This window comes from Ailuropoda melanoleuca, chromosome 4 (genome assembly GCF_002007445.2).
Source record: "Ailuropoda melanoleuca isolate Jingjing chromosome 4, ASM200744v2, whole genome shotgun sequence".
NCBI lineage: Eukaryota > Metazoa > Chordata > Mammalia > Carnivora > Ursidae > Ailuropoda > Ailuropoda melanoleuca.
Window position 1 is genome coordinate 84,375,338 of NC_048221.1, and position 12,677 is coordinate 84,388,014.

At 42.8% G+C, this 12,677-nt stretch overlaps 1 protein-coding gene across 1 annotated transcript in view; it reads right to left on the reverse strand.

Moving 5' to 3' along the window:
* Positions 1-12,677, reverse strand: part of LOC117801975 — a 222,874-nt gene that overhangs the window by 107,490 nt on the left and 102,707 nt on the right. The window contains exon 4 of the mRNA XM_034659173.1: positions 4,322-4,413. Within this exon, the coding sequence (XP_034515064.1) occupies positions 4,322-4,413 (92 nt within the window). The remainder of the gene's footprint in view (positions 1-4,321; positions 4,414-12,677) is intronic.

Genomic DNA, 12,677 nt, shown 5'->3' on the forward strand with positions numbered 1-12,677 from the left:
GTCAGGTGGAAAGACTGGGATTGAGAACTGGAAGAGGAGTGGCTGAAAAGAAAATGGAATTGGTCCAAAGACACAAAAAAATAAAAAATAAAAGGGGAGTGTGAACAGTTCTTTAAAAGGCTCACATGCCCTGGGAGAAACCTTCAAAGGAGAGAAGAATGAGCTAACCCTTCAGACCCTTTGAAGTACTTACACGTACGGTGGAATCCCTCGGTCTGCTCTGTCTTCAAATCCTGCCCAGTTAAGGGCCCCCCAACTACATGCTTTATATGGTGTGTACCTAAAAAGCCAACTGCTCAGGGATTGCAGGGAATTTCTCTCACCATTTAATAAGGAATGCCTGGAATATTCCGGCCGAGAAGTATTTCTTAATTTCCTGTGCAATCTGAAGGCATTATCCAAGGGTTATTTTTGTTTTGTTTTATTCAGAAGTGGGGTTGATGGAGCATTCCTCTTGGACATGTTCAGATTTGAATTAATTAGAATTCCTGTACAGTTTTCTTCGGTTATAATTATAGCTTAATTTGATTGCTTAATAGCTCTGGTTTTCGTAATGTTTAGCACCTGTTGTAAATTGCACAAGATAAATCACCTTCTACCTTCCACTGTGTTTATGCCTAACTTTTGCCTTTCCCCTTTCAGCTGGTGGGCTTGCGGCAACAGCCACACACTTTGCTCATCCCTGCCCTTTCCACCAAAGAACTCTCTTTTGCAAGGCTATTTAACCAGAGAAGAAGTGACTTTTACTTAAATGCCTCCTTAAGACTGTTAGATTTTTTTAAGGGGAAAAAAAATTGAGAAGAAAAAAAAAAGAATATTTCAGATGCTATAAACTCTGAAGACTGACCTCTGGTATTATGCAGACTTCCACTTAAGGGTCACCTTTTTGATGCACTGGGTGTATGGAGCTTTTTTTTTTTTCCTCTCCTTTCCTTTCTAGAATTATTAGACAGCAGTAGAAGCCCTGCATCATTAATTGATTTCTCCCATGCATTGTGCTATGATACAATTTTTCAAGGCTGTGCATAATTGTGTTCTCTGTGCCAGCGTTCTGTGTTCTGTCCTTGTCATATTGTCATTGAAGGCTGTTTCCACCCTCTGTAATTGGAGATGTTCTACTTTTGGACAAAGGTGTGGGGGCAGCTCAGGGGAACAGCGCTGACATTTACTTCATCAATTTATTTTTATTGTTCCTACATTTATTGCAGCTATAACAGCCCTTTAATAGTTATATCTCCTCCCTGTAGGGTATTCTGGTATTTGAAATTTTTTTAACTCATTTGTTCTCATAGATAACAGTAAAGTGCATTTCAGGATAACCTTTAGGTTTCAATCTCCTCTCTTCTTTTGGCTCTGAGGCAGTCTTCACTTTAAACTTTTACTGCATTGCCAGTCTAAAGGCCAGAGCGCCAAGTTCATTCTAGCACTGGAGTAACCACAAATTAGTGGTCCTGAAAATTTCAGGGAGGTTAGTCCTAAACCAAGAGTGCAGCTATTACCGTAATTCAAAACTGGTCATCCTTTTAGGGGGGGGGGGGAAGGAAGGTGGGTGGGAAGGGGAGAAAGTGAGAGGCGATGACAGAGAATCCCAGTAAATACTTACGGACCTCACGTTACAATCCTGGTCAAATAAGAACTGTAATTAAATCTTTATGACTGATGAAGCATCGCACTGGACCAATTCTGAGTCTCTGTCCTTCAAGGCCAAAGACACGGGGCACAATTAAGAGGAAACTGCACTTGGATTTACTGTTCTTCTTGTCTTTGGATACCACAACCCTCCACCCCAGTTCCACCTCCCTTTGAAAAGGTTATCTTATGATAGCCTTGGAAGTAAGTTCTTATCTGCAAGCCTACTTTATTTATTTACTTTTTAATTCTTACCAACCCTGTAGAAAAAAAAAATACTAATTTTTTCTGCTTTCCTACCACCATCTTTGTGGTTGTGAAAACATTTGTCTGGGAAAGAAATGTTTCAGGGCTTATTTTTAAGACCATGCTACTAAGCCATTGTATAACAGTTTGTGCTCTGGTTGCCAGCTTTAAAACAATCATTTCTAGTGTCTAGGCATATTTCAAATGGGGGTTCATTCCAATTTCTATCCTCCAGTTTCTCCTACAGAATCCTTACCACACCTTCTCTTCCTACCAGTATCACCAGAACCTACTAGAAATCTGCCTTCATCTCACCAGAGAGGGCCAAATGTCTTGTCCATTATCATAATGCCAGGTAAGTAGCCAAGAAAAATGTCTCCAAATTCCATACCGGTTCTAGCAGCAGAGGCCTTTCTTCTCTCTCTACTAACAAGAACATCAACCTGGAAGACAGCATTTCTTATGCACCCAGTTGTCACCATTTATAAAAAGAATGGTTGTTTCAAACTACACAAACTCTCAAGACCTCCATTACAGTAGGATGGGTCTAGGATGTCCTTGACACAGCAAGAAGAGATAGTGGGTGGACAAGGTGGGTGTTCCTGGTCTGGGTCCCTACTCCTAGGTTCTTTCATGATAGTAAAGAAGGGGGACCCCTAGGCCAGGACATCCTGTTGAAGCTTCCAGAGCCAGGGAAGCCTCTAGTCCAGTGATTCCTGCAGACGGGCTCTGCTTGAGTGGTAACGCTTGCCTGCACAAAGCCCATTTGCCCCACCCTCCATATCTTTCCAGTTTTTTCTACCCCCTGCCCTGCACCACCACTTCCATTGCAAAAGGACCCTTCGCAGAAGACTGTCTTCTACCGTCATGTTGGTACATTAATTAAACCTTCAGAAAGGGAACAAAGAAGATGAAGAAATAACAAGCATACAGCACCAAGAGGGAAAAGTACCACAGACTCTTCATCCTGGAATCCTAGCTTGGGGAGGGAAACTACAGAAGAGCATGGTTCTGGGCCTCTGCTTCCCAACAGGGCTCCACAAAACCACCCCAGAAAGATGCTGCCAAGTTTCTGATGAGGATAGGATGCTTGGAGGCTCGAGTGGGATTTTTTCTAATTATTCCTATTCCGGTTGGACTTTATCCCTAGATAGTTACAGAAAGATACCACCAGCAGGGCATTAATCCAGACAAAAATATTTTAATGATTCCCCTTTACAGATCTGGCTCAAAATTCCAGGTCTTGCTTATTCAGGTTCCTGACTCCTTTCCTCATCTTTAAAGACTTACAAAGAAAAATCATTATGGGGAAAGACACCATAACTTGAACCCTCCAGAACTTAGGAGAATATACCCATTGAAAGGGTACAGGCAGAGGCAGTCGACACTGTGATTTCTGCACCCAATGGCAAGAGTTATTCTGTACCAGTCGTCATCTGAATCATGGGTGTAATTAGAGGCACTAACCAACTACAAGTTTCACTATCCACAGGCAACCTATTTTCAAGGATGGTGGAGCCTAACTGAGAGTAGAGCTGCCAGGATCTAAATAACTAAAATTACTGAAAGTTAATTTTGGTCAATTCTGGTTTTAAATACACACATGCATCTCCAAGTTAACCATGAAGCTGGCCATAGCTAATATAAAGTAAGCTTAACAACAATGGCATTCTGAAAAGAAAGAACACCTTGCAGAGGGGAGGAGTGTCTTTGGACTCAGGGATGAGCCCTGAAAGTCAAGCGTGCCCAAAATCGCCTTCTGGGTAGCAGACCGAAGAGGGCATGGAAGAGCACAGGGAACAGAAGGAAGGAACTCTACACCACTCCTTCAGATCTGAGAGCATGCTAGCACTGGCACAAGGCAAGGCAGAAGGGAAGCCACCTGAAATAGAAATGAAGGAAGAAAGAGGCCCACAAATGGGAGGCCTGATTATATTTTCTCTAGCCAGCTACTGAATGGCCCTTAGCAAGGGTATGCAGAAGAAAAGGAAACGTGGTGTCAGCTGTGAGGCAACTTCCATGCCAAGCCTATCCTCCTTCAAATGGTATGCCAGGAGGGGTGCCTGGGTGGCTCAGTCATTAAGCGTCTGCCTTCAGCTCAGGGCATGATCTCAGGGTCCTTCGATCGAGCCCCACATAGGGCTCCCTGCTCCGCTGGGAGCCTGCTTCTTCCTCTCCCACTCCCCCTGCTTGTTCCCTCTCTCACTGGCTGTCTCTCTCTGTGTCAAATAAATAAATAAAATCTTTAAAAAAAAATGGTATGCTAGGAAGAGCTGGAGTCTAGGACAGGTAATAAATAAAGCGACAGGTCCCCAGAGCTGAGTTACCTTATGACCCAGTTCATGGCACCCATCACTGCTGGACCATGAAAAGTCCCCTTATTTAATCTTTTATTCTCCCTTCCCTTTTCTTCCTCAGTCTCCCACCCACTAAAATAGGTACCTACTGTGTTTCAACCTTTATCTTGTATCCATGGATTCTGTGGGGCTGGTTGAGGAGTGATGTCTTGTGGGGATCAAAGACTTTATATCTGTTGACCTAAAAAAAAAAATACTGTGGTGGACTTCAAGGACTAAAATAAAGGACATATATGGCTATGGAATTTATTTCTGTGAGTGATGCCATCTGGATTTGTAGAATGAACGACCTGTACAACTGGACATGGTGGTGCTGTTAAAATATTTTCTGAAAAATATTTTTTGTGAGTGGTGCCATTTGGATTTGTAGAATGAACAACCTATACAACTGGACATGGTGGTGATGTTAAATATTTTCTAAAATATTATTGCTATTGCTATTATTGTGTTGACATCATTATAATTTTTTAGATTTTAGGATTTTTATGTTAAAGGTAATACATGCTTGTTATAAACAAAATTAAAAGAGTTCAGAAGGATGCAAAGATAAAAGTTCAAGGATCTCTCTTCCCTTACCAGCACCCTTCCCATCCTACCCCCACAGGTAAAAACTGTCAACTCTTCCTTGTATGTACATCCTTCCAAAACTCTATTACACATGAGAGAATACATACAAATGTTTTTATACAATTGAGATCACACTATATATACTGTTTCACTACTATTTCTCTTAACATATTTTGGATAAGTTCCCATAAAAATAGAGAAACACTTATTTCATACTTTTTACCAGCTATACAGAATTCCATTGTATCAAAGTATGATTATTTATTTAACCACTCCCCTACTGATGGAAATTTAGGTTGTTTCCAATTTTTGCTATCATAAGCAATGGTGCATGTTAAATGTTCATTTTTATATGTATGGAGATATATACCTGTACACATATCCACAAGTGTACATAAGATAAAATACTGGAAATGCATTTCTAAGTCTACAGAAATGCACAGGTTGAATTGTGATATTATCAAACTACTTTTTCAAAAAAATAGTACCAATTTACACGTTCACCAACACTGTTTGAGAGCTTGTTACCCAACACTCTGGAAAAACCAGGCATTATGAGACTCTGGAAACTACCAATTAGATAAGTGAAAATGATATATGGTTTAATCTGCTTTTTAGAAACTACACAATAATCTTTTATATATTTACTGGCCACTTATATGTCTTTTTCTTCGAAATGTCTCTTCTTGAGTTTTCTTATTGGTATATTTGTCTTTTCACTGATTTGAAAGAGCTCTTAGAATATTAAGGAAATATATGATGAAAAGATGCTCCCTAGTCATTTTTTTTTCATTTATTTACAATATTTTTGCTATGTACAATCAGTTACCCATGTTTATTTCCAATTTTTATAATATTCTGCCATTTTGAAGTTTCAGATTTTATGTTACCAACGAAGCAGTTTTTTATAGCTCCCATGATTTCATGCTACACTTAGAAATGTCTGCTCTACTTGATTATCATTTTTTGTAATTATAATTTCATGGTTTACTTTCTCTTTTTACATTTAGGGATCCAGGTTTATTTATTTTTCCAGATGACTTGTCAGCATGTGAACACCACTGATTAATATACCAATTCTCCATTGCTTTGCAATACCACCTTCATAATTTCATAAAGTCTCATATATTTCTGGCTGTATTTCTGTTTCATTACTCTATCCTTTTCCTGAACTTGTACCATACTGTTTTGTTACCGTATCTTTACAATATGGTTTTGGTCTTGGTAGAGTAGGCTTTTTTTTAAAAACTGGAGTTTATAAAAAGTACAAATTAGGATCTTATCCTAGGACAGAAATTTTTCCTTTCATGAAGGATATTCATACAAAGAGTTTGAGTTTATTAGAAAAGAAAGGAAAGGAAAAGAAAGAAAAGAAAAGAGTGTGTAATCTATTAACCATAAAATAAATGTTTAATAAGAATTTATTATATTAGCTGTTGGGAGAACTGGTAGAAAAGATAAGGCAGAGACCCCAATCTGAAAGATTTAGATAAGAAGGTGCCAGAACACAACTAGCAGGGCAGTTAAAACAAAAGACAGCCCTGTGGGTCTAGTGATCAGAGAAGCTTCTCAGAGATGATAACGGATAGACGTAAGTAACACTCACAGAGCCTTGAGTTGTCACAAGCAAAAAGGGTCCCTCTCCCCTGGAGATCTGATTATGGGCTGTGTATTTTTGGCTAATAATAAAAGCTGGCATTTACTGAATGCTTATTGTTTACCAGCCACTGCTCTAAGTGTGTTACGTGCATCAACTCAGTCAAACTTAACAACAATCCTATGAAATAAGTACATACTCTTATTTGGCCTATTTTATAAAGAAACGAACTGAGTCATGCGCACAGTGGTAGAGCAGAATTTGAACACGGGCTGTCTGGCTCCAGAATGTTCCTCCCTAGGGGCGCCTGGGTGGCACAGCAGTTGGGCGTCTGCCTTCGGCTCAGGGCGTGATCCCGGCATTGTGGGATTGAGCCCCACATCAAGCTCCTCCGCTGTGAGCCTGCTTCTTCCTCTCCCACTCCCCCTGCTTGTGTTCCCTCTCTCGCTGGCTGTCTCTATCACTGTCAAATAAATAAATAAAATCTTTAAAAAAAAAAAAAAAAAGAATGTTCCTCCCTACTCATTAAACTTCACTGCTTCCAAAGCCAGAAAGAGACATCCTGATCCATGTACCACCTCTGCCTGAAGCACTCCCCCCACATGATAAAACCATTAACGGTGGCAGGCTGCCCAGCGGGGATAGCAGAGGCCCCTGTGTTCGGGTTGCAGACACCCAAGCTCAGTGGACAGCCTGAACTTCCTGAAGGAATCGAGGCACCTGGAATGCTGGCACCCTGGCCAGAGTCTGCAATTCATTCTGCTCAGCACTTGCAGCTCCGCTCCTGCAGAGGAGGCCAAAAGTTCATGCTCCTGCACACTCTCTGGGCCTTCAGTGCTGTCTGGTCACCTGGGTGACCCCTGCCCACCTGGGACCAGGGTGGCCTCTGCCTGACCTCATCCCAGGCTGACAGCTGGCATCGCACTCATCCAGACAGCCGACACTCCAGGCCGGACAGAGTATTGTCTCCTGCCCTGCCTTACAAATGGGAGAGAGAGCAGACCACTCCTGTTCAGCCATGGCCTCAAAAGGGGGCAGGTTCCTGAATTTAAGGAGATAGGAGGAAAACAAAATGCCAACTGCAAATCTTTCTGACTTTAGGAGAGAAACAGGGCCAATGGCCTCCTGAAGTCCAGTGCCAGGATCTGTTGGAAACAAAGGCTCTCCATTAGGCAGCGTGAGGCGAGAGCACAAAGCCCCACTGTTAGACTACATCAGTGGTCTTCCAACTTTTCTTTTTAAGCCATGGAAATGTTTGTAACCCCTCAGCCATGCTTTTGATGTCTGGAATGTCGTTCAGGTAAAGCCCATTACCAGAAAGAAAAAATGGCACTCTGAACCCATCTCAAGCAGGTGCAGCATTGAGACAATAGTGAAAAATGTCCAATTTCCCATCAAGTCACCACTCAGTACTTAGAGCGGCTATCTCAGTTGGACATCTGGGAGTCCCTTCTCTCTGATCTCCCTCCCTCCTCTCACCATGCCCCTAAACTGAAAATTGGCAAGGTCCAGATGACCCTTAGTCCTGGCTCCATTCTGGAAGGGCAAGGCTGGGTCCTTACCCTGCCCATGCAGTCTCCTTGACTCTTCACAGCCACATAAAACCCCGTCCCTAATGCTGACAGCCTCTCAATGGAGCACCATCATAGGATATGGTGTTAACAAATCTCTGCCTCTTCTCTATCATTCTCTCCCCAACTACAGAAAAGGAAGAAAAAGAAAGAGAGAAAAGGAGACAGAAATTCTAAACCTGCCCCACCATTTTTCAAAGAATATCAGACACAGGAAGCAGGTACCGTAACACTACTCTGGTCCAAGCAGGGGCAGAACTTCACCCTCTCAGCCTTGGAGAATAGAATGAAAGTGAAAAAGCTCATATATACAACATTTTCAATCCAATTCCAAGAGGTTCATGAACCCTCCACAAATTCAAGAACCTTGGGTTAAGAACCTCAGGCCCAGTTTTTCAGCTATCCTATACCACTTGGGAGTCTACTCCAGGAACAAGTAGGTTCTCATCAAGCCTGTCTTCTCTTCTGAACTCACAGCTGAACTATATTACTGAGTCCTCTTGCACATTTGTGGAGGCGTGTGACTGATTCTTGCCAATGGATGTAAGCTCAAGTGATGGGTCTCTTCTGGTTAGGGGCAGTTAAGAGCAGGCATACCTTCTCCATTCTCTCTCCTCCATGGTCTACCACGAATGACTCCAAGGACACTTTGAAGCCACCTCGTGAAAAGGACTGAACCTTTACACGGAAGGAATTTGGGTCCCTGAATGACAACATGGAACAGAAAGGCCTCCTCCCCCAACCAATCTACATAGGACTGTGATGTGAGCTAGAAAGAATACTTTATAATGGTATGCTATTGAAATTTGGGGGTCATTTGTTACAAGAGCTAGCATAATTGCCCTAAAACAGAGGAGCTCTCACAGTTGCCTCAGAGGTGCTGTTATGAACTCACACAGGGCAATGCTCCTTCTCTACTCTCAATCCTCTAGGATGTCAGGAAGAGAGCTAAGTTCACCTATTCGGAACTCTGCAATCACCCACCATGCTCAGGAAGACCTCAAGAGCATGGTAACAGCTGACATCACTCTGAGTTGGGCCTTGTGCTAAGCACTTTACATCCAAGACCTCATCTGAACCTCTCAACACAACTCAGAAAAAGCTGCTAGTCATATATCCATTTTAACTTTGACCCAGAAAGGTTAAGTAACTGTCCCCAGATGGCACAGCTAAAAAGGACACCCAGTTCTAATACTTCCAACTTAGGTTGACTTTCCCTACTTCTCAAACCACCTTTTCTAAGGCAAATACGCCCGAGTAGAGTCGTATCTGAAGGATTAACCAGTCATCACCTTGGTTATCGGCTAACAGTGCTTACAGAATCACTGGCACTCACCCGAGAAAATGTTTCAAGGCAGCTACAGCGAACACAGGTGGGAAAAAAGGGCTGCTGGTTGCAGAGGCGACAGGCGGGAAGGTAAACTCAAGCCACGTGACTCTTGGTTGATGGCTGGCCCAGTCCTAACGCTCAGAATGAACTCAGTTGCCCTTGGCCCTGGGCTGCCCTTCCCCGTGGGCCACAGTCCCACATGACCTCATGGCTACAGAAGAAGGGGCAGAGGGACTGAGGGCCCACGTTTACTATAAGCCTAGGACAGAGGAGAGAAGAAATCTGGATGGGCAGTCCTCCCACCAACCCCCACTACACGGAGCGGCCCACCCTGATCGCACTCAGGAAGCCCTGCCTTGCTTAGAAGCCAGACTCCAAATCAGGCAGCGTCCCCACCCCCACCCCACCCCCCACCCGGCCCCAGCCTTCCCGTGCCCCCGGGGGCCAAAGCTTAGACTCCGCAGCCTGTACACCCGGGAGTGGGGTTTGCGGTGGAGAAAGAGAACTGGCACCTACCCACCTTGTTAAGGTCCATGTTTAGCCAGTCTAGAAGCTTCCTAAACCCGAGGCACTCAGGTAACACAGGGCATCCCTACATCCCCCACAAGAGACCCGGATGGGGCGGGGGGCTTTGCGCGGGGGCGTGGCTTGGGCGGGCCCTGGCTTGCGCTGGACAGGGACTTCCCGCAAAGGTTCGCACCGCCCCTCCCACGTCAGGCCCGCCTGTTCCTGGGCCTTGCTCAGACGCTTTGGGCACTTTTCGTCTTTAAATCCATTTCGCACGTTATTACACATTCCTTTGTGCAATTTTTAAAAATCTATAATTTATGAAAGCTGTCATTCAATAGGGTCTTTGCTCTCCCCGGCTGGAACTTCTTCTAAAGTACTTCTCAGTAGGCAGCGAATCACTCCCCTTTGATTACCATGTGATTAGTTTGTTCAACTGATGGCCTTTCTTCTCTAAGATACTCATTGTGTCTTCTGCCTCCTATGCAGTTCTTAAGAATTTAAATGAGCCATTTTATTTCTTCCTCCAAGCCCAGAATCCACACACCCGGCTCCACCCTTCGGCCTCCCCTTTGAGTGTGCCTAATAAACAGCCACGCCATTTCTGAGGGCCCCCTCTAATGGGGGATTTTATGTTGTTTCTGACATTGTTTGTTGTGCTTCCCACAAGACCAAATGCTGCTGAAGATTGAGAGACAGTGACATAAATGTCAGGGAAACACCTCGGTAGTGTCAAGCCTAATTAGACGCTTGCACTTGGGGGACAACTACGGATACCATAAAACTCAGAGCGCATCCTCTCTGAGCACACGCCTGGAGTATGGCAGATGGGGCAGGGCAGAAGAGAAGGCCCAGGAACAGGATAAAGGGGATGGAGAACAGTTTCGCTGGGATGCTGAACTCGATTTTAATACAACCTTTTGTTCCTTTTAGGTCACTCTTGTCCTGGAAGTACCCTTATATAAGCAAAGTCATTGCATGTATCAGTCACTATGGGCACAGTGATTAAGACCTATATAGGCTTGTCAAGGGCCAAGAAAATGTTTGAGATGAAAAAAAAAAAATGAGGGCTCTACATTACAAAACAGAATCTGTGAAATCAAAATGATAAAGTCGTAATTGACAAAGCAAATTACAAAAATTATTTTACAATTTATACAATTGTACAATTTATACAATTTATACAATTAAAATATTTACAATTATATTGGGGCGCCTGGGTGGCACAGCGGTTAAGCGCCTGCCTTCGGCTCAGGGCGTGATCCTGGCGTTATGGGATCAAGCCCCACATCAGGATCCTCTGCTATGAGCCTGCTTCTTCCTCTCCCACTCCCCCCTGCTTGTGTTCCCTCTCTCGCTGGCTGTCTCTATCTCTGTCGAATAAATAAATAAAATCTTTAAAAAAAAAACATTTACAATTATAATACAAAATTATGTGTGTGTGACCACACATACAAGCACACAAATACCCACGTATCATGAAATCTATGTGCATTTTAAAGATTAATAAAGTGTGGGGTGAGGCTTCTAAAACTAAGAGTGCCTTTAAGCCATGAAGGTCCTTGAGCAGCCACATCTACCTATTAGGAACACATTTCCATGTGCATGTGTGGATCGTTTCACAGAAATGACATCACTAACATTCAAGTTCTTCAGCACCACGCCAGGTACACTGGGGGAAACACCAGAAATGAAGATACTGTCCCTGGCCTCACAGTTATTAGAATCTGGTTGAGAAGATTTGACATAGCCATGAAAAACAATTTAGTTATTCACTCAATGAATATTTCTTGAGTACCTGTTATGTACAATATTCTCTAGATGGAGAATAACACAATGAACAAAAGATACAAACCCTGCCCTCCATTCAATAGTCATTTAAGCAATGGTATAAGAAAGTACTAAGTTCAACATAACCACCAATGATAAAAACCACTAAATGCGAATTTTTAATGGAATAGAGTGAGGAGCAAAGGAGTTTGGCATTGCCCAGATGGTCAAGGACAAGTGCATGGAGGAGGGATGGTGTGAGCTGAGTCTGGTTGTTCCGTCACCCCTTCTGGAGCCCACTCTCCTCCCCAGATGTGTACAAAGAAGCAAGAGTCTGTTTTTTGCCCACAAGGAGATAATATATACATGGATGAGATAATGTGTGTAACAAGGCACATTGTAAACTCTCAAGTGCAATGTGAATTATATATCTTATAATGTATGTGACACATTCTGTTTATTCACCTGAATAGAGATACTGAAGTCATTGTAGAGAAATGCATGTTCAATCATTTTCTACTCTCAATTTTTACCCAAATATTCCTTCTCTGCTAAGTTCAACCAGCTTGTATATAAAATATCCCAAATCCTCTTCAGTCACACTTTAGAATCCCGCTGAGGTACTGAGAACAGTAGCTACCTCAAAACAGCATTTAGAGAAAACCAAAATCATCTGAGAACTTGTCCAGAGGGTTTTCTCTGATGCATGGAGGAAAGGGGTCCAGTTCACTTGCTCTTAGGAGTGTCCAAAACATGGATTCGAAGGTCTAGATTCCCAAAACTATATGGTACAGGTCCAGTGTATTTTGGCAAGACAAAGGGTCCATTTCCTTTAGTGGTATAGCAAGCTTATCACAAGTTTACTAATGTTTCAAACAGCTTGAGCATTGTTTCAAAACTTATGACTCAAAATAAACCCTTAAAGTAAATAAAATAATTATTATTAAGCCCTATCCGACAGATATAGAAAATGAGACAAAGCAGACTGAAATGGGTTGCTCGAGATCACACTGACTGGCCATAATAAAGACATTCAGCCTTCCTGGCACATTCTAGTCTTCCTTTCACCATGTCCCTTACTAAGGCCATGATGCCAAGACACT